This window comes from Ahaetulla prasina, chromosome 2 (assembly GCF_028640845.1).
Source record: "Ahaetulla prasina isolate Xishuangbanna chromosome 2, ASM2864084v1, whole genome shotgun sequence".
Taxonomy (NCBI): Eukaryota; Metazoa; Chordata; class Lepidosauria; order Squamata; family Colubridae; genus Ahaetulla; species Ahaetulla prasina.
Window position 1 is genome coordinate 136,613,355 of NC_080540.1, and position 22,801 is coordinate 136,636,155.

Here is a 22,801-nt window from a genome sequence, read left to right on the forward strand (position 1 = left end):
CCATGAGTGCATACAATAACTCACAGGCACGAATGCATACCTACACAATGCAGGCAAAGTTTATAAATGTGTTTAGATCCATTAATTATCCAAGTCTTCTCTAGGGCAGGATGTGTTTCTTACAAATGGAGGCATTCAGATGCACGGCAATACAGGCACACACAAAACTGCACACACAAAATCACACAGAAACACTCATACCCCAACCTCTTTAGACTATACAAAGCAAAGTTGATTGGGAGATGTTTTTCTAAAATATTGATTCTTTTTAATCTGATCTTTTTTCTCTGTTTTAGAATGTAGAAAAGCTTTTAGAAAAATTGTTGCACATCCTGTCAGAAAAAAAGATGTAAGTAAAATGTGCATGTATTTTTTTTTTTAAAAAGCATTCACTTAGAACACGCCTTACTGAAGTAAACAGTAGAAAAATTGATAATGAATTACTTACGTAGCTTTGTTTTGTCAAGCTGAAAATGATAACCCATGACTAGGGATCCTCAAATCTTTGAGTAGCTACTTGATTTATTCAGGTGTTGGATTAAGAAGCTGATGTTTGTGCAATTTCTGGAGAGAGCACGCTCAGAAACTACAATTTGCAAAGTTGACCTGCTGATCAATTGTGACCCAGCCTTACAAGGCAAAATGGCTTATGTGGCCCTTGCTATCTGAAGGAAGTATGATGCCTCTGTACACGATAAAGGGCTCTATCAAATGGATTACTCATGATCCACAAACTAGTCATAAAAATTACATGCTTTAATAATCATAAACACTAGTGTATAAAACACTTTAAGAGAAGTTAGAAAGATTTGTTTGTTTTGTTTACTAACATTTGTAAGCCACTTTCATGTGTGACAGTGCCTGATTAGCATTTCACGGTCGGGATATTTCTAGGAGAATTGGAGACCATTAGAACAAAGTAGGAAGTGATTTTGAAGAAAGGAAAAAGAACAAAAATTGACCTCACTCTTTCTTCCTATAGAGCAGGGCTGTCAAACTTCCGGCCCATGGACCGGATACGTCCCGTGCTGTCCACACCCACACCCGGTTTAGAGAATGGGAAAAAAGTCTCGATACATCATCATGTGACCCTGCTGTGATCACATACGTTTGACACTCCTGCTATAGAGGAATCCTACTATAGAGAATGATATTGCTTGAATCTCTGCCTCCCATTTTTAACATCTGCCTGCTGCCATTGCTGGCTCTCTTTTGAGGAATGCCAGGGAGGAGGAATCAAGCAGGGGAATAGCCTTGAATTGTTGCGCAGCTGCAAGAGACCCAGGAATGACACCCCCCTTCCCCTGTCTGTTCCAAGGAAAGGCAAGCAGTGTGGGGAAATTCCTGTACTCTAGGTAAAATGCAATAAAATTACCAACTTGAACCTTTCACGTGTGGCTCTATTGCTTGAATTTAGCACCTTCCCCTGCTTTCCAGCGCCCTTCCTTGCCAGCCCACCCAATACCCTTGCTGGCCCTCCATGCTTCCATGCTGCCTTTGTCAGCTCCCACACAGTCCTTGCCAGTCCTTCCATGCTTCCCAGTGATCGCCCAGATCATCCCCCCTCCATTTGCTGCACTCCTTATCTGGGGCTCCTGCCTCTTTCCCCTTAATGACCCACACAGTCCTAATGTTATGCTGGTACACAGGACTGCTGTCATTAAGTGATGCAATCACTTTATAGTGTGCTTTATGTTTGCATCACTTATCAGTGGCAATTGCTTTTATTTCGATTATAATTTTCCAGTTGCTGTGGTAATTCAAAGGCTACCAGTATTTTGTTAGGGCTCTATTTAACACTTAACTTTGATAATAGGCCACTTTTCCAGGTGAGGCACCTCTTTGGAAAATTATGAATGAGTGGTGTTCATATTCACAAAATGGCTTCTATAATTCCTAATTCAAAGAATCAACTACTGGGATGTACATAAAACATGATTATGAAGATGAAGAGACGTATTTTACCTTCCTATAAGCTTAGTTTTCATTGCAAATATCATTTTGAACTCTTGAGTCTGTTTTGTTATGCATACTTTTAATGTACATTTCTGGTGTCTCTTGATTGCAAAAAACATACAAACTTTCTGCAATTCAGTACAATTCAGAAAGAAGATTGGAAGTGCTCTGCTGTTGCCTGTCAAAAACTTCAATTTTTCAGCAGTCGTATTCCAGTAATATCACAATACAAGTTATTAGCTACAGCAGTTGAGATTGTTTCAACAATTCTTGCACTTGTACCATCAGAGGTAAGCTTCTCTCTCTTGCCCTTCGATAGTTCATTAAGACCAGTGTGGAAAAAGCTTTCTTGATCCCCCTGAAACTTACTAAAAAAACATAATAACAGGATTGGAAGAGTTCTTGAAGGTCTTCTAGTCCCAGCCCCACTCAAGCAGGAGACATTATCCATTTCAGACCCGGGGGGGAATTAATTGGGACAAATAGCTTTGGTGATGTAAGTTATATGAAAACATCACTGTTTTTGAGTGCTTCAGGCAGATAAAAGTACAGATACTCCTTGACTTACAACAGTTCGCTTAGTGACTATATGAAGTTACAGCGGCACTGAAAACAGGGACTTACATTTATCACACTTAACAACCACTGCAGCATTTTCATGATCACATGATCAAAATTCAGACACTTGGCCACTGATTCATATTTAAGACGGTTGCAGTGTCCTGGGGTCATGTGATCACTTTTTGTTATCTTCTGACAAGCAGAGTCAATGAAGAAACCAGATTCACTTAACAACCGTGTTATTCCTTTATCTGCAATGATTCCCTTAACAACTATGGCAAGAAAGGTAGTAAAATTGGGCAAAATTCACTTAACCGCTGTCTCATTTAGCAACAGAAAGTTTGTGCTCAGTTGTGGTTGTAAGTCGACGACTTCCTGTAAAGTATTTTAAACTTCACAAAGTAATTTGGCTTGAAATTCACATCCCCCAATGCAGTTAGATTATTATCAAACCTGGCGTAGATTCGGCACAGATTAGGGGTATACTGAATCTAACCATATGTATTATTCCCTGCTTTGATGTTCAGAAGATACTGTATAGCCGAAGAGACACCAAGGACCTTCCAAGGAGGGTTTGAACTATTGGTTTTCCCTTCTGTGGTCAAATTTCACAGATCTCAGTAGGCTGCAGAGTGGATCATTTGTGATGCCTGAGATACCCTCCCAAGCATTTTAGGATTATAGCTGAAATAGTAGAGAGTCCCGTTGGCCAGCTTAATCATAGGGAACCTAGGAAGTATGGCTTTTGTGCACCCACCCTCTGGAACAACATTTCCACCAGTGATAGAGGAACCCCTTTATCCTGAAACTTCAAAAAGCCCTTCAAATCTAGCTTTGATCCTAGGCTTGGTGTTAATGTGTTGGGTGTTGCCGTTGTGCTGCATTTTAAAGATGGTTTTAGTCTGAGCTGTCTTGTTTTATTTTATGTTTTTAACTATTTTAATTTCGTATTATATTTGTTGACTTGAATGGGTATCTATAAAGGGTATATATAAATGGGTACCTTGACTTATGGCTGTTTGCAGCATCCCATGGTCACGTAATCACATTTTATCATATTTTGCTGAAAATTGGCATTTACTTTAGGCTTTCAGCAAAACCGGTCCATTATGAACAATTGGTTTGTTAGTGACTATGATTATGACACTTAATGACTGAAGCAGTCGATTTATTGATTTTGATGTCTGTAAAAAAGGTCGTAAAAATCAGGTCAATCACATGAGTGACCCATTCTATGACCATAATGGGCAGGCTCCATTATGGTTGTAGGTTGAGGATTACCTGTATTAAATCTACATTTATTATTACAGTTAATCTCAAAGTCAGCTAGATGTTTAGACTGGATTTGGCCTTACCTGAGATAGACAAATATTGTTTGATGTTGTTACTATTAGTGGAGATGGGTAACTGCATCTAAGTGGATTTTCCTCTCTTAAAGTTTTACTTATGCTCATTCAGGAAATAGGCTTCCCTTCTCATTCAACTAATTACATTTTCCTTTTCATATGACAGGTTTCAGATACGGAGTTTGCCACAACAATATTCCAAAGTGTTTGTAAAACTACTAGTGATTGGTTTCATAACTGTCTTCCAAAATCTCTGCTGGAAAAAAGATCAGTTACGTTTTCTTCGAAAAAGGAACTTGAGGTTTGTGTTTTGGAATTGCACTACATCTAGATTTTATGCAGAACATTGTGATTTGTACGTTCTTTTTCTTTTAACAATACTTTTAATTTTCTTTTCCTAGCCATTTTTATATCAGTAATCCTTACTGAAAACTGTTTAATGCATATGAATTTTTGCAGTGTACATTGTGAAGTGAACCAGTATCTTCGTCGATCATCTATTTAGCCTATCAGAGGCACATGTCACCAGTTGCAATATTTTTCTTAGTTCTTTACAAGTTTGCAGAGTGTTAACTTCAGAAAAATTAAGAGGATAGAGAAAAGACAAGACCAACATTGAAAACTAATCTATTTTATTCTAGAAATTGTGAACATTGTTTTCATAGTTACTTCCCTGAAGTCATAATAGGATCTCAAATTGTAGTTTTCTTCAGGTTTGAAAGTGAAGCTTAAGCTGACATTACATCAGTTTAGTTTTCCAATTCTTAAAAAGCATGTATTCTTTTCTAATAGCTGATGAAATATTCTAGCATTAAAGTTTCCATTTCCATTTGGAAACATTTTAAATGTTTCCATTTTAATAGAATAAATACTTTTATTCCTGCTTCCATTTTAAACAGTTTTTCGTTTGTGGCTTTAAAATGTAAAATAATATTTTCTTTGTAGGTATTGGATCGCTTTTTGAAAATAAAGTTTCCTAATAGCAGTAATTCTGAACATTGGAAAGAAACTTTAATTACAATTTTGAAAAGCAGAATTAAACAGGTATGTAGTGTCATAGGAATGTGATGTTAATCTGCTTGTACTAATTAATTAAGATCTAGATGAGCATAACCTATTTGAAGTGTATGGAAAGCTTTTATATAATAGTTTTGTGACGTGTCTTTTATTGTCATAAAACCAAGATTAGTCTATTCACTATCATTTCTGGCAAAACTGCTTGGAGTTTCTAGCATCAGCAAAATATGATTTGGGACAAGAGTGAATCACTACAGTAATATAAACTTAGCATTTGTTTTGACCTGATGTGTGCTTGTACAGGTTGTTGCTCAATGTATATATTCTGTTCAACAGGGGGGCACTCACATTGTATTTTGGGGTTTCTCGCATGTGCACTTTGGACACTCAGCACCAAAAAGGTTAGCCATCACTGGCTTATATGTTAACTTGGTTGTGGGGACAACTTGGGTATCCTTCTAGTGCATCAGCCACTATGACAGATATCCTCTGTGAACTCCTTGTTCTCCAGTGCGCTGCATGGAGAATCCAAGCAAGGGTTAACTTTAATCCTATTGCCAGAGACTGAGTTGCTAGAATTTTCTTGGCCACACCTCCCTTGTCCAGCTGAGCTTCAGTTTATCAACTCAGTCCAGCCAAAGAAATACATGGAATAAATTGCTTCAGAAACTCTAGTCTTTGTGCAACAGGATCTGGCCTGGATTCTTCAATTCAGAGCTAACTAGGCAGAAAGATATTTAGCAGGAGGTGCTTTGTTCACCCTGAGGCTTTTAATTCCCTGTGGGAGCCTGCACACTGCAGGTCAGTGTGCTGGTCTGCCCCGGCATGTCTGGGAGGACCACCACCACCCAGAAGAGGATTAAAGAGAGGCAGCTAATCCGGGGCCAACCCATGTGTGGGGATCCTCTGTGAGTGCAGGCTCTAAGTTCGACACCTGAATGCCGCTGGTGAGTAGCTTGGGTTTCCTGGGCAACCGGCACACCTGCTGCTATCTTGTTTCCCGATTTGTAAGATGGCTCCAGAATCACTGTCTGTCTGGTGGGACTTACTCTGTGTCTTCTCTGCTTGCTGGGTTCAGAAGGCACTGGGAGAGCAGGGGACTCAGCTCTCGTGCCGTTTTTTCTAGCAACTGTGGTATGGCGGAGTGTTTGGTGGCGGTGCAGCCGATCTTCGCGCTTTTTTTAAATGTGGGGGTGTCACAGTTTTAAACTTTGCCCATGTGGTGCTGGAAGAGCCGGAACTCACTCTTGCACCATTTTTTTCTAGCTCTGAATCAGCTGTGAGGTGCGAAGGAGTCTGGTGCCTGCGCAGTGCCTCTCAGGAAGCGGCTAGCCTTGGGGCTTGTTTGTTTTGCCGCTTGGGGCTAAATGAGTCGAAAATTCCCACACAAGCTCCTATTGGATTGAGGGAGAGGCATGGCTGGCTCTTCTGCGCAGCAGCATTGCTGGGATAATGCAGTTTGAGTCCAGCAGCTGCTTCATGGATCCACCACTATCCTTGGACCCATAGAACAACCAGATCTGGGGCTGCCATGCTTCAGACTGGTTGGTATAGCATGGGTGATGGCAAGATGGCAGATAGATCATTGTCCCCTAACAAGAGGCAGGCTAATCCACCCAGACGCCATAGAGCTGGGGATGGTAGTCCTAGACAGACCAGAGCCTCCAGTAAAGGAGCTTCTCAAAAAGATATCTCCAAAAGGCACCTATCTAAAAAGGATACTGCTGCCTTGGAGAAAGATGCCAAGAGGCACTACAAGGCTCTAGAAAAGCAATTTTCAAAGGCCCTCCAGCAGACTCAGGAACCCAAAGATTTCACTGTAACTTTTGCAGAAGAGGTTTTTGCAACTTGATCTGTCTCCCCAACTCAGTGAGGTGCAGCAAAGGGAGTGGCCACCAGAAGGAGCTGGTGAGATTCCATCTGTTTTTGCAACAGAGCAGGAGGAGGATTTTCTATCCTTCTCAGGTGCAGCTACTACTAGTATGCACTCAAGACCTACTTCTACTAAGGGTTCTGTGCCAGAAGCTACTTTTATTTCTACTGCGATGGGGTTCCGCTCAGAGGAGGCCCAGGGATCTGGGTGCTCTATTGATATGAGGAATTTAATTGCTGATGCAATTTCTCAAGGAATTGCGGTAGGTTTGCAGCAGAGAGGACATTCCCAGCCGCCTCCGCCCAGCCTACCAGCTCAGATTCCAACAACTATGTGTCTGCTGTTTGACCCATCTTCCCCACAGCAATCTATGCATAGTGCAGATTCCCTAATGGGAGAGGAAGATCAAGGAGAACAAGAATTCTCTGAAGATGAGGGCATGACTCCTGAGAGACCTTCCTTCTTGGGTCTGTTTCATTCCTCTTTATTTAAGTCTTTGCTTTTTAAATCTAAGATTACTACAAACATGGGGGTCATAGAACCATCTCCGGGTCTATCCCAGGTTCCTCCAGATCCTCATGAGGGTTTATTTTTCAGAGCCCAATTCCAGAACAGGAAGCCATTCCTTCGCCCAAATTGTTTTTGGATGTTATTCAACACTAATGGGCCCAACCTGGTGCGATTGCAGCTCCTAGTGGGAATGAAAGAAAGCTTTATTGCTCTGGGCTGGACCTGGAGGAGCTCCTCCAATTGTCATGAGTGGATGCTCCAGTAGCTACACTGACCTCCTCAACCATTGTGGAAGGTTTAAAAACGGAGGACAAGGCGGCAGAAATGGCTCTTCGCAAGTCACACCAAGTGGCTACTTGAGCGATCAGGTTAGCTACTGCGGCCTCCTTCTTTAATAAAGCCTCCTTGATATGGCTAAGACAGTTGCAAGCCAAGCTTCCTCCTGATAAGACCATGCTGCATCAAAACCTGAACAAGCTTTATGGCGGCCACTGAGTTTTCAGCAGATGCAACTTTGAACATTGCAAAATTCGCATCCAGGGCATTAGCTTCCACAGTGGCATCGTCTCACCTCCTGTGGCTACGCCATTGGCAGGCTGACATGTGTTTGAAATTGAGACTGGCTTCAGTGCAATAAAAGGCTGCTAATTTATTTGGAGAAGCCTTGGACCCCATCTTAATTGAGACAAAGGACAAAAAGAAAACCTTGCCTTCCATGCAAAGGCGGGTGTATCGTAAGCCCGCGCCTTATTATCAGCGTCAGCCATTTCAGCCAGCAGACTCTGGGTCCAATGTCTTGCAATTTCAACATCTATTTTATCAGGGAAACGAGCAGTTCCGGGATAGATCTTCCTACCAAGATAGAGGGAGAAGGCAAGCTCCTGTCAAGCGGCCCTTTCAGGGATCCAGAAGTTGGGCCTTTCGTAGAGGCAAATGACTACAACATCACATCTCCCATTGGCAGCCACCTACAACATTTTGCCAGCCAATGGGGAAAGACCATGACAGATGCATGTGTCCTTCAGACAGTGCGACTGGACCTTGCACTGGAATTCCTCTCCAATCGTCAAACAGGTTTATTCATTGTCCAATTCCAATAAACACTGAAAAAAGGAAGCTGATGGAAGCTGAGATCCTCCATCTATTGGAAATCAATGCCATCAAGCCGGTTCCAGCAGGCCAGGAGGGGCAATGATTTTCCTCAGTCCTCTTCTTGGTAACGAAGAGTTTGATGGGCTGGAGGGGAATTCTGGATTTAAAGAAACTCAGTGCCCATGTGGTAGACCAGTGCTTCAAGATGCAGTCCCTACAATCCATCTTGGGCTGCATCAGGTCAGGCAACACATTAACATCAACAGACCTCACGGAGGCCTACCTTCACGTGCCTATACGGCCTTCACATCGAAGGTTCCTGAGGTTTTTGTATGCAGGGCGCCACTTTCAATACCGGGCACTGCCATTCTGACTGTCGTCGGCTCCCAGGACCTTTACGAAGGTATTGGCAGCAGTAGCAGCAGACATCAGGGCAATCCCAATAAGATTGCAATGTTACCTGGATGATATTTTGATCCAGTCAGACTCACCTTTATGAGCAGAACAGGATCTGTGGACTGTGATACAAATTCTTCAAGATCATGGTTTCATAGTCAATTTCGAAAAGAGCCATCTGGCTCCCACCACCTGTCTGCTACATCTGGGGGTGGTGATCAATTCCAATTCTTGCAGCGTATACCTTTCTCCGGCCCGCCAGGAAAGTATATGGTCCCTAATAGTCAAGATCCGAGCTCTGTGGGCAGTCTCTCTGGATCTCCTTTCACAGCTCCTGGGGAAGTTCACAGCTCCTGAGGAAGTTCATAGTGATAGTGCCTTGGGCACGGCTACATGCAAGGACACTACAATGGTTTCTGCTGCCCCATCAGAGAGCCGAAAACAGCAACTCAAAGACAAAGGTACAAGTTCCACCGAAGGTTCTACGCTCCCTCCACTTGTGGACATCTCAAGCCGTAAGGCAGGGTTGGACCTTCAGGGAACCCTAGTAAGTCATGATCACATCCGATGCGAGCCTCTGGTTGAGGTGGTCACCTCCACTCCCAGGTGGTCCAGGGAAGGTGGTCTCAGACAGACCTTCTGAACAATATCAATTGGCTCAAACTACGGGTGGTACATCTTGCCCTTCATCATTTCAAAGACACAGTCACAGGACAGCATGTCCTCACATTGACAGACAATATGGCCACCAAGGCTCACATAAATCAGGAAGGGGGCACTCATTCCCAGTCCCTCATGACAGAAGCGGAGAAGCTGGGGCTCTGGGCAGAGAAACATGTTCTTTCCATCAGAGCAGAACATATATCGGGGATGGTGAACGTACAAGCAGATTGGTTGAGCAGGACAACGCTAGACAACTCAGAGTGGCACCTGCATCCGGAACTTTTCAAGGACCTGTGCAGGAGGTTCAGCCACCTGATAGTAGACCTATTTGCTCATCTGTCGAACGTCCAGTTGCCGAGGTTCTTCTCCAGGTTCCCAACAGGCTTCCAGATGGCCTTCAACTAATCGTATCTATGACGCCACTTGGTCGGCTTTTTGCCAGTGGTGTTCCTTGGGACCCATTGACCCTCTCGGAGCTTTGGTTCCAGAGGTATTGGACTTTCTCCAAACAGGATTGGACAGGGGGCCATCTCCCAACATTCTTAGGAGACAAGTAGCAGCCTTAGCCACAGTGTGCTGCTTGGAGAATCCAAGTAAGTGATATATCCAAGCTTGAGAACTAGGGGAGGGAGACCAGCCGGTCCCTGGTCCCCAAGGTAGCATAGACCCTCTGAAGAACTCAGCGGCCAAAAGATGCCTCAGTCAAGGCATACACATCCAGGGTGACGGAGATGACCAGGACACCACAGTGTTAACCTGTGAGAACCAGCACACTGGAGAAAGGATGTTGGTCTTACCTGACACGTCTCTTCTCAGTGTGCTGCGGGAGAATCCAAGACCCGCCCTGGGTCTGGGTGGTTTCCATGTTTTACAGGTCCATGTACATCTCACAGCCATGCCTTCATCGAAAAACTGAAGCTCAGCCGGACAAAGGAGGCGTGGCCAAGAAAATTCTAGCAACTCAGTCTCTGGCAATAGGATTGAATTGCTTGGATTGGATTGCTTGCTTGGATTTTCCCACAGCGCACTGAGAAGACACATGTCAGGTACGACCAACGTCCTATTTGTTCTCAGACTGGTATTGGAGACTTCTCATGTTTTAGTGATTTCAATCGCCATACTCTCTGGATTGGTAGAAATCATGGACACGTCCCAAATAATCTCTGATAAAATACATATAAGTGGCAAGTTTAAATATCAGTTTTATATCTAAGCTGATAGTTGGTGATTTGTCTATGCAGAACACCTGGTTTCAGTTCGAATGAAGCACCTGATGTAAACAAGTATGGAATTTCTTCCAAGCAACTAATTTCCTCCCAATTTCCATGAGTTTAGGCCAGGGAATGGAGGTCTGCAAATGTTTCTTTGTGGCTGCATGAATGTTATGGAACTTCCACCCCTTGAAATCCAGGCTTTAAGGAATTATTAAACATCAAATTGTTAAGAAGACTAGATTTAAAGATGTCACCATCTATTTTATTTCTTTTTTAAAAAAATAATTTTATCTGGCTTAATGTATGGGAACTGCTTAATTATTATATAATTTTAATTGTACGATGGACATTTTTTGTGTGTGTGTGATTGTAACTCTCTGAGATTCTCTCGAGTATGCCAGTGAAAAAAGGTATAAATTAAGTGATTGTAAATGCCCAATTATTGTAGAAAAACTATTGCAAAAAATAATAGTATATGGTACCCTATGTTCTATTTCCATCCTGAACAAGCAGAACATTTTATATATATGAAAAATAATTTATTATGTTTGGGTCTTACTGCCATAATCACAAATTCTTCTGTTCTATGTCTCCACTTTGGAGACTATAAATATTTTGTAACCCCAAATTGTGCTTTGCTTTGATGTTTTCTAATTAGGAAGGGCCAGTTGAACAAATTAAAATCTACTGTAGTCACTACGAGGAAATTCAAAAATTCGATTCTGTGATTTTGGAAATATTTGAAAATTGTGCCCTTGAAGCTATTGATTCAGCATACCAGGTAATTTTTTGTAATACCAGGTAATTTATCTAATATTGTCTGATCTTTCACTAAATAAGAATGGTTCTTATGCTTCAGATAGTCACAGATTAAAGCAGTGTACCTTCCAAATATATGCCATCCTCTCCTTCCAAGTTGGCTGAGAAATGCATTGTCTATACAATTTAGCAGCAGGGTGGATTTGATTTAAATCAATTCGATTTAAATCATGATTTAAATCAGTAGTAAAAAGGCTTGATTTAAATCAACTCAATTTAAAACATAATTTTTAAAGAGCAACTGTCATCTTTATCCTACAGAAACTCCTCTTCTGACCCGCTGTTGACTCACCTACAGTCCCAATATTGCAGAATATACAGCCTCATGCTACGTAACTAAGCTCCATTCATGCTGAAAAAACTAAATTATTAATGTATCTTAAATAGAAAACTATCTTTGGATAGATCTTTATTCCAAAACGAGTGAAAACTAAAAATTTTCTCTACCAGTTTTGTGGGCGTGTCTTAATTGGTGGGTGTAGCTTGGTGGTCAGGTGATCGGGTGGGCGTGACCAATAATAATAAATCATAAAAACAATAAAGTACACAAAAGAATAAGAGGTACCAAAAACCAACTCTGACACTTTACACACATACAACACAATACAACTGACACACACAATGTAAAAGCAGATGCACTTCACCCAAAATGGCCCCTGCAACAAGCAGGAACCTCAGATAGCCACAAAAAGCTCAAAAACCAACTTTCACACTTTATACACACACACAACACAACAGACTCACACACAAAATGCCACATACAGCTTAGTGAGATTTTGTGTGTTTGTGTAGTTAGAGTGAAACACTACAGAAACACACCAAATCTCAGAAAGTTGCACAAATATTTTATTTTATTTATATTTTTAAATAAAAACAGCTAAATTTAAAACTTCCTTTACTTTAAATTGCTATGTCTAAAAAAAAACTCTTAAAAAAACCCCAATTAACTATTTTTTTAAAGCTCCCCACCCTTACTTACCCAATTGACGGGACAAGGCAGGCAGATTAAGTTGCTCACTGATGAGATGGATTGCAGGCAGGCAGATTGAGTTGCTAGCTGATGCAATTGATTACAGCAGCTGAAGCAAGGCAGGACTAGCGAGCAAGCCCGCAAGTGGGGACATGGCGATTGGGTGGGCATGAGCTGGGGGGGCAGGGATTTTTGCTACCGGTTCTCTGAACTACCCGCCCCCATCGCTAATGGATCACTCGATCAAGTCTGAACCGGGAGCATTTCATCCTTGCTCCAAAAGCATTTTATTAAAATAAATTTGATAAAAATAAAAAAAATCTGATTTAAATAAAAAAATCGATTTAAATTTTTAAAAATCCAATTTTTTTTTTTTTTAAAGAACATCGATTTTTATCCACTCTGCTTAGCAGGCAGGACAGAGAGAACAGTATGTTGCCTTGCAAGGGAGTCTCAAGGTTGTAGCTGAGTGTTGGTTATATTTCTGCTTATAACCCAAAATACATCAAACTCTGACCTGTGATTTGTCGTTGCCATAATGCTATAGTTAAAATTTTTTTAAAAATATCCTGTTACTGTAACATGCCATAGGAGTATAATTTCATGTTTTTCTGTTCACTAATTAGTTTTTTTAAAAGAATATTACCTCTATTTATAGGTAATATATACTATTATATATTATATAATATTATATACTAATATATCTGATTCTGCTGATTGAGTTTACAGCAGGGATGGTCTTTGTCACGATCTTTTCTTTGTTTCAGAAATTGATTCTCACTCTTATTACGAATAGGAACTTACATTGACATAATGTTCGTTCTCAGTCCATTTCTAACAGTTATTCAAGGTCATTCTGTCTCTTTTATAAGTGAAAGTTGGTTAACTTGGAGTAACAGTAGCAGTGTCTTTGCTTAGGTTTACATAGGACTAAGGATTGCTGTTAGTCTGTAGTTTATAGATACAGTATAGAAAAGTTAGATGAAGGGTTCATCCTGCTCATGCACCACGTTTCAGTTTATAAGTAGTCCTCGAATTATGACCACAATTGAGCCCAAAATTTCTGTTGCTAAGTGAGACATCTGTTAAGAGAGTTTTACCCCATTGCATGACCTTTCTTGCTACAATTGTTAAGTGAATCCTTGCAATTGTTAAGTTAGTAACACGATTGTTAAGTGAATCTGGCTTCCCCATTGACTTTGCTTATCAAAAAATCGCAAAAGGTGATCATGACCCCGGGACACCGCAGCCATCGTAAATATGAACCAGTTGCCAAGCATCTGAATTTTGAACCTGTGACCATGGGGATGCTGCAACGGTCATAAGTGTGAAAAACGATCTTGAGTCAGTTTTTTTCAGTGCTTTTGTAACTTCAAATGGTCACTAAACAAATGTAAATTAAGGAGTAACTGTATAGGAGCCGGCATTTCCATAGAGTGGTGATTATCGCTATTGTAAGAGCAGTATGTATCTCAGCAAGTAGAAGAAAAATTCACATGGAAGGAAAAATACATTTCCGGTGGTGAAGTCCCAATACACGATAAACTGAATTTTGTGACAGTCTTGACAGAGATGCAGAATAATTGTGTGATACATTGAAATCATTACTACCTAATTGTTCTTTTTTCTATGCTTTTTCTAGAAACAACAGAATCTGCTCGAGTTGATATCTGAATATGATCAGAACAAGTTGGGTAAAATTATATCTGCTGCCATCATAAAATCCTGGCCAAAGGATGATAAGGGGACACCTTCGCAAGATTTTCAAAGCATACTAAAGCACCTGTTTGAATGGCAGGAGAGCAGATTTATATTCATATTCAATCGTATGTAAATCATTTACAGAATTTTTTTTATAGTCGGAGGGAATAAATGATCAAAGTAGCTACATAATATAAAACAGTGGAGGAGTTGTATTGGATATTTCATACATTTGGATATTTGGTACCTGTATATTGTATGAAATGATGATAAAATAATAATCTGTTTCATGAATGTGCGTTGATGTTTTGCCTGAAAAATATTTTTTTAAAAAAAATCCCATTTGACAAAAATAATAGAGTTACATTTGTGTGCAGGGATAAAATATGAGATATAGGAAAGTATGCATGTAAGTGAGATAGGAAAGCGAGAATCCTTGACTTACTGTAATTGAGCCCAAAATCACAGTCATACACTGAGGCGCTTGCAATGTGTCCTACTGTATGACCTAACCCAGCCTTATGACTGCATCCTGGCTTTTCCAGGTGTAGTTATTAAGTGGACAAAGGGAGACAGGCAGTTCCCCTTCATGCACAGAACGGAACTATGGGCTGGGCTGTGGAGAAGCTGCTCAGATCTTCGTGATCTGAGCTTTTTCTCCAGCCCAGGGGCTTCATTCTCCTCCTGCCTGCTGGAGACACTTCAACCCAAGTGGGGTAAAATCTATCTTGTCAGGCAGCATTTTTGTTGTTAAAGAGGTTGGGTGAAATAAGACTGGGGTTTGTTTGTTTTTTTGCTCCTTTTTTAAGTCTCTCCTTTTCTTCGCTAAAAAAAGAGAGCAAAAACACTGCTTGGCAGTGAGACTCAAGTCTCTCCAGCAAGCAGCATTTTTGCTGCCCTTTTAAGAGCAAAACTCATCCTGGCAGAGACACTTGAGTGTTTTTGCTCTCAGGAGGCTGGCTGAAAACCAGTCCTTTTTCAGCAAGCCCCTTGAAAAGAGCAGGGGCAGAGGATTTCCAGGGGTAGCCAACAGGGAAGACTGCAAATGGGGATCACATGGTTGGTTGCAGGGTGCTTGGTGACTCATCATAAGTATCCAGATTGCAGTAATGTGACCATGATTGCAATCATGGGGCCACTGCGTTGGCTGCCGGTTTAGACATAGGTTGTCAGTCCTTTTAGCAGTCATAATTTTCTTTCTTTTTTTTTTAAATTAAAAAGTTTTACAAAAATCCCCCCCTTATCCACCCCCTCCCCCTCCCCCCCAAGACTTCCCAGAACCGAATACAGGGTATAAAGTTAACAATCATAAATTAAAATACAGCATAAATCATAATCCATAGTCACTCCTTTCTCTAAAACCTTAACTCCCCTTCCAGAAACAAAAAAGTACATTCTTCTTCCAGTCCATTATATATCAGTCCATTCCACTCCTAAAGTCTTCAGAATCTTCCAATTAAATTGGTATTTCTTCTTCAATAAAGTACATAGTTTTTAATATCCAATCTTGATCGATCAACACCAAAACAATGTTCCATCTTCCAATATTCATCAGGAATTCTTCTGTAATATCTTTCTTCTTTAAACAGTCTCTCAAAAATAATTCATATTTCCAGCTTAAATTCTTAAATTTTACTGTCCAATCTCCAAAAATAAACAATATTCTATCTTCTCATATCTTTGATATCATTTACATGCATCAAATAGCATTACTAATATTGATATTAAACCTATATTGTTTCCACAATATGTCAATTGTAATAATTAAAATCTTCAATTTACCTTACGCATATCAAATAACATTATTAAAATTACACCTATAACTTATATCCAAAATATATCAATTATAACAATTAAGTTCTGTTTAACCAATTAACAACATTACATCCATAAACAATCTCTCAAATATAATATTTAATCCAAATTCATAAATTTTACTGTCTATCCTCCAAAATTACACAATATTCCGTCTTCCCATTTCTTTATATCTCATTTATCAAATAATACCCCTAAAATTACACATTTATATCCAAAATAAATCATTTGCAAATTTTAACCATAATCAAATCTAGTAAAATTAAACATTCTCCCTCCCCTTATCACCTATCTTACACATTTTCCACCATCTGCTCACCAATCAACTTAATATCTAGCAATAAAGGATTTCCAATCTTTAATACATTGATATAGAAATCTCTTGCTTAGAAAACTGTATTAAGAAAATACTTTCTTCCTTTATAATTCACTGTTAAGCCAGCTGAAACCTCCCATCTAAAATCTATCTGATGTTTCTTAAGCACATCCACTAAAAAGGCAAATTCTTTTCTCTTTCTTAACATTTTAGGAGGAATTTCCTTCATCATTATTATATCTTGTCCTAATATTTGAAATTTATTTTTATAGAATCCTTGTAAAATTCCATACCTAATCATCTTAGTTGTAAAATAAATAACCACATCTCTCGGTAAAAGCTTCTGCCTTGCCAACCAAGAATTAACACGATAGATTTTTTCAATATTAACTTCAAAATCTTCTGGTTCCACTCCATCTATCTGAGCAAAGGCCTGAGTAAAAATCTCTTTTAAATTTTCCTGCTTACATTCCTTTAATCCCCTCACCCTTATAGCATATTCCATTAATTTATATTGTAATATAACCCTTTCTTCATCTGCCCTAGCCACCTTAACCTGAATATCATCTATTTTATTTTCTAAATTCAAATTAATTTGAACTTCCTCTATTTTCCTTTGCAAATCTAAATTAATTTGATTAAGTTCTTCCAGTCTTTCCTCCGTCTGAATACTAGATACCAATAATGGCGTATGAATCCTTTACCTTTTTCATATCCCTCTTCTGCTCTTCCATCATATTTTTAAAATCCAATATTTCTTTCTCCATTTCATTAAATTTTTGATCTATTTCTAAAAGATGAGCCTCCATAAGTTCCTGTAAAAAATTCCTTAAACCTTCCTTGATATCTTCTTTTAATTTCCGCATCTGAGCTGAAGAAATTTCCAATGTTTTAGTAGTGGTTAATTCTGTTTGCTTAAAAGCCATTTTTAAAATGTCTAATCTACCAAAAAAAAGAAAAAAAAAAGAAAAAAGAAAAGTTCAATAAGCTTTTCTTCTTAAACACTGTAATAAAAAAAGGAGATTAAAAAAATCATAAACAATTATTCATTCCATTTAAAAAATATCTTGTTATATTCTTCTTATAGATTCCACGCCAGCAATTGTAATAAGCATTTCCTTAACTTTCACTTCCAAAATACAAAACGCCATTTGCTTTCAATACACAAAGCGCCATTTCCTTTCTTCATCTCCAATCTTGACTACAAATATGTCTTCTGATGGGTAGTTAAAATCTTCTTACAAATAAATGCCAATGCTCCTGTTTCAGCTCTGTCCGTGTTAGCAGTCCATCACTAATCCATTTCAGTCATGGAGATGGGCGCTGCGTTTTGTTTCGCCATTAGGCAGAAGCGTTCCGGATTCCGGAGCTTTTCTCGGGCTATAGAAGGAGCGTTCCCATCAAGCCTCCGGAAATCTTCCTCTACTTCAGCCCGAATGCTCACCTCTCCCTCTTTGCCCGAGGGAGAGGTTTTCAAGCTGCCAGACAGCTGATTAGCGCTGTCTAAGTGGTTCTACGGAATCGCGGAGCTAGCAGTCTAAAATAGACTGCCATCAATGAAGCAGAGCCACCGGAAGTCTCTGCATTGTCATAATTTTCAAATGGTTGCTAAACTAATTATCGTAAGTCAAGGACTACCTGTAAGTCATTTTCCATGGAATTGTTTTCAGGCGACAAGAAGAAAGTAGCTAACTTGAGCAATTTAATGCTTCCAAATCTTTCTTACTGTTTTTAATATATTTAATAGGTACAGAAGAAAATACTCTAAACCAATTCACTGTTGAAGCTCGATCGTTAATGACCCTTGCTGAAACTTTGTTTCAAATTGCTGCTGATGAACTTGCAACAGGTCATATTCTGATTAAGCATTTGGAGCTAATTATAAAATATAAGACACCATTCATAAGTAAGTCTCTTTTTCTATACAAATGGAGAGAGGAATAAATTGTATAAATGTAGTTTAATTACGTACTTAATTAGGTTTTATAAAATCATAGATCACCAGGACAATAAAGAAATGCATATTTTGTTTTTGCTGTCATCTTAGAGACAGTACTGCATTCTAACCTCTGCACCATGGTGGTGCAGTGGTTAGAATGCAGTATTGCAGGCTACGTTTGCTGACTGCCAACTGCCAGCATTTTCGCAGTTCGATCCTGACTGGCTCAAGGTTGACTCAGCCTTCCATCCTTCTGAGGTCGGTAAAATGAGGACTCAGATTGTTGTGGGCAATATGCTAACTCTGTAAACTGCTCAGAGGGTGCTGGAAAGCACTGTGAAGTGGTATATGTCTACATGCTATTGCTAGAGCAGAGTTCTCAACCTTTCCGCCTTTGCGGACTGGCGGGGTAGGGGATGGTTCCATGTGAGCGGGTAGCAAGCATGCATGCACTTGCAAACCGCTTTTGCAAATGGAGCTGCATGAGTTTGTGTACCACTTCACACCAGAAAGGGGCCTTGAGTGGTGGTCCAAGTGGGGGCACTCCCTAAAGAGGTGCATTTGGCTCCCATTCAGTACTTAGAAAAATAGTAAGCTCTTCTTTGTTAGCTAGTTTAATTCTTGATTTTACCTTAGGCTTTTTATTTTAATTAAATTTTTGTTATGTTTTCTACTTTCCATTTTTGTTGGTTTTGTAAATCAGGGAGTGTTAGAATAAGCCCAATGTCATGGTATTTGTTTAATAATCATTAAATGAATAATTGGAGCTGTTCTGATTTTCTTGAACTGTTAAGTGAATTGTAGTACTATTATCCTTGTAGATGTGAGAAAATATAAGGGGGTTGGGAAAGTATGGAGGAATGTTAGAAATAGAGAACCTGGAGATACAACTTAGTATCACAATTGAGCCCAAAATTTCTGTTGCTAAGTGAAACATTTGTTAAGTGACCCAAAGGTGCTTTTTCAAGAGGCAGCTGGAGTTTTTTGGTTTTTCTTTTTTTTTAATTTGAATTTATATCCCGCCCTTCTCCGAAGACTCAGGGTGGCTTACATTGTGTAAGGCACAATGTCTTTGAAGTACGTCTTTGAAGATGTTTCACTTCTTATCCAGAAAGCTTCTTCAGCTGAAGAAGCTTCTTGGATGAAAAGCAAAATGTTTTTGAGGAAAAACCAAAAAACTCCAGTTGCCTCTTGAAAAAGCACTTTTGGGACAACCATGACCTGGATGATTAAGAATTTTACATAGACATTTATTAAGTGAATTTTGCCTCATTTTACGACTTTCCTTGCCACAGTTGTTAAGTGAATCACTGCAGTTGTTAAGTTAGTAACACGGTTGTTAAGTGAATCTGGCTTCCCTATTGACTTTGCTTGTCAGAAGGTCGTAAAAGGGGATCACATGACCCTGTGACAGTGTAACTGTCATAAATATGAGTTGCCAAGTGCCTGAATTTTAATCATGTGACCATAGGGATGTTGTAATGGTTGTAAATGTGAAAAATGGTCATGAGTACCTTTTTCCAGTGCTATTGTAACTTTGAACAGTCACTAAATTAACTGTTGTAAGTCAAGGACTACCTGTAGTTTGTTTATTTGCACTTCAGCCCAGGCTACAAAAAGGGGTTGGGGTGGATTCACTTTGTGCTTTCAGACTTCTGTGTAATCCTTCCTCCCTCCCTTCCTCCCTCTGAGAAGATTGACTGATTAGCTATATTAGCTAATGAGCCATGGTGGCGCAGTGGTTAGAATGCAGTACTGCAGGCTACTTCTGCTGACTGCCAGCTGCCTGCAATTTGGCAGTTTGATTCTCACCAGTGCAAAGTTGACTCAGCATTCCATCCTTCTGAGTTTGGTAAAATGAGGACCCAGATTGTTGGGGGCAATATCCTGACTCTGTAAACTACTTAGAGAGGGCTGTAAAGCACTGTGAAGTGGTATATAAGTGTATGTGCTATCGCTACTGCTATTATATATTAGTTTGTTATTCTACTCTCATTTCAGAAGTATTATTCTTGTACCCCTTACTGTATTGTATGTTGGGTTTTTTGGGGCCTCTAGTTGATTCTCGTTTTTTAAAAAATCATGAAACCACTGAATGTATGGGCAAATTGGAACAGGAAATGATCTGTGTATGAAATGGCCTCAGATTGACCTAATCTAGAAAAAAGACATATTACTCCAATGCCCCCTAGAATCTCTTTCCAAAGAATACTAAATTTTACACATTGTTAGCGTTTTGGCATTTTAGAACTTCAGGATTATTGCTATTGTGATTTTATGGTATATCTGTTTATCTGTTGTCTAGATGGGTTTAATGTTTTATATTGTTTAAAGTTTTTTGACTATGCACTGTCTAATGAATCCTTTAATCTGCTGGTGCAATGTATGTATAAAATTCCCAATTTTGATTACAGAATGCACGGAACAATCACTCTCAAGTGAATTAACTGAAGAACTGAAATTAGAAGAAGTTGTAGATCTGAGACTACAAGAACTATTGCATGTTAAAAGGGAGCAAAAATATTTGGGAGTCCTCTTGGATAAGTTGAGGAAGGTTCAGTGCCACTTAAAAGGTATATTTTTTAAAAATGACAATCATTGTAAAATCAGTGCTTATAGTTTCTTCTGCAAATTATTATCTGATACTTCTTTGCCATATTGTTAATATCCTCCTAAAATAGAATTTGAATATATGGAAGGATGAATGGGAAAGCAACTGAAAATTCTAACATGAGAGAAATGGAATAATGCAGATATGAAAAAACATACCCTTTAGATTGGTGATCTAAAATGAATCTTGCGGTTGGTTATATCAAATGCTTAAATGAACTGAAAATTTCTATGCTCCAACTTATATTTCTCCCCCTTTTTAAAGTGAATTTAACTGAAGTGGAACAAAAGCAGATCAGAAATCTGGCAGAGAAAACTTTGAATTATGTTGTGAAAGTGAGAGAACCCACTTCATGCAGTGATGATAGAATAGAGACCTATTTCCATTTGAGTGAAGATTTGAAATATGTATCTAAAGTGGTGTATGATTATAAAGATAGCCACATTTTCCTGCATTGCTGGGAGCAAGCAGCGAAGAAGCTGATGGACAACATGGAGGATTCAGACACTGAAGAAACTCTCGATATGGAGTATGTGCATGATTGCTTATTTGATCCTTGTTACAAGGAGTTCCAAAGGATTTATCACAGCTTAAAATTGGGAGACCTCACATTTCATGAAGTGAACGTTCTCTTCAAAGATTTTAATAATGATTATGCAGAACTCAGACGTGATTTCAAAATTATGTCCAAACTGCAGTCCAGAGATAATGGAAAATGGATAGGTGAACGGATCCAGCAGATCCAACAGTACCATGAACTGGATTTGGCATTGGACTCTGCTAAAGTTATTGACGAAGTCAAGGACGTTTTGAAACTTTCTGGCGATTTCAGTGTCCTGCAACAATTGCTGAACTTAGTAAGTACATCTCTTTAACTCGCCATTCAAAAGACAGTCCAGTAACCTAAGAGATTTTGCATAGTTTCAGTCTCATAAAATTATAAAAGTGTGGTATAAATAGTGGTTACATATTCCCACTCCCCTTGAGCTGTGGGAAATTACAAACCTCTGCTGTATTCCTACATTTCCTAAAAGGAATGATATTTGTGGGGGGGGGGAAGTCAGTTCTGTAAATCTCTTAACCCCAAAGGGATAAGAAAAGAAAGAAAGAAAAAGAAAGAAAGAAAGTAAGAGAGAGAAAGAAAGAAAGAAAGCTGTAGAACAAAGGGGGGAATTTGTGTGTTCTCAACATGCAATATTTTTATTCCATGTAATTTATTCTTTAGACAAGTCAATTCGAAGCCTTTCAAGAAGAGAAGCTTTCTTCTATGAGCTCTTCACTGATGCATGCTAAGAAACTGCTGCAGGATATTACTGAAGAACGTCGCCTGTGCCTCAAAGAACTGGCAATTAGGAAAGACTTTGTTCACTGGGTCAAGGAGGCTTTGGAAGGTAGAATTAATATATCTGTTGTTTCCCCAAGGAAAGTTTTAACTGTACTTTATGTTGGATCGAGCTGATGTATTCTCCACTCTTGTTTATCAAGTTGGAATCTGCAGGAAGACACGTGGACAGAGAAAACATAAAGTTTAATGAAAACTTTACCTTTTTGAATATTTTCTTCCTCCTTTCTCGGTCTGACATTTTGTTACTTCTAGGCTTTCTCTCCTTTGGATTCTTCATTTGCATGCACAATGAAGAACATCTACTTGAATGTGTATTTCCTTTCCCTACTGTTGCCTATCCAGTGATAAAGCATGAATTAAACCTTGACAAATAGAACATCTAGATGCACGATCATGTGTAATCAACCAAAGTCATACATATGCTATTGTGAATAAATACCATAGGATAAGGTAAAGGTTAAGGAATGTTTTCTCTTCAGATTCCTGTGTAGGAGGAGACCAGGTGTGAGGCAATGACACCTGTACTTTATGGGTCCTTGCCTGCCAGAATGAGGAACTGGCTTTTAAAGAAGGAGCTAGGCTACCATAGTAGCCTAGCTCTTATCATTGAGGACTCAATCAAATGCAGATGTATTGTATCACGTGGCTGAAAGAATG

The 22,801-nt window shown here is 39.3% G+C and overlaps 1 protein-coding gene across 3 annotated transcripts in view; it reads left to right on the top strand.

The window, feature by feature from the left end:
* Nucleotides 1–22,801, top strand: part of RNF213 (ring finger protein 213) — a 129,148-nt gene that overhangs the window by 35,230 nt on the left and 71,117 nt on the right. For all 3 annotated transcript variants that reach the window (XM_058170850.1, XM_058170851.1, XM_058170852.1), the window contains 10 exons: nt 297–349; nt 2,096–2,246; nt 4,030–4,164; nt 4,809–4,907; nt 11,287–11,409; nt 14,060–14,243; nt 17,997–18,155; nt 20,603–20,761; nt 21,064–21,656; nt 22,025–22,190. In XM_058170850.1, the coding sequence (XP_058026833.1) occupies nt 297–349; nt 2,096–2,246; nt 4,030–4,164; nt 4,809–4,907; nt 11,287–11,409; nt 14,060–14,243; nt 17,997–18,155; nt 20,603–20,761; nt 21,064–21,656; nt 22,025–22,190 (1,822 nt within the window). The remainder of the gene's footprint in view (nt 1–296; nt 350–2,095; nt 2,247–4,029; nt 4,165–4,808; nt 4,908–11,286; nt 11,410–14,059; nt 14,244–17,996; nt 18,156–20,602; nt 20,762–21,063; nt 21,657–22,024; nt 22,191–22,801) is intronic.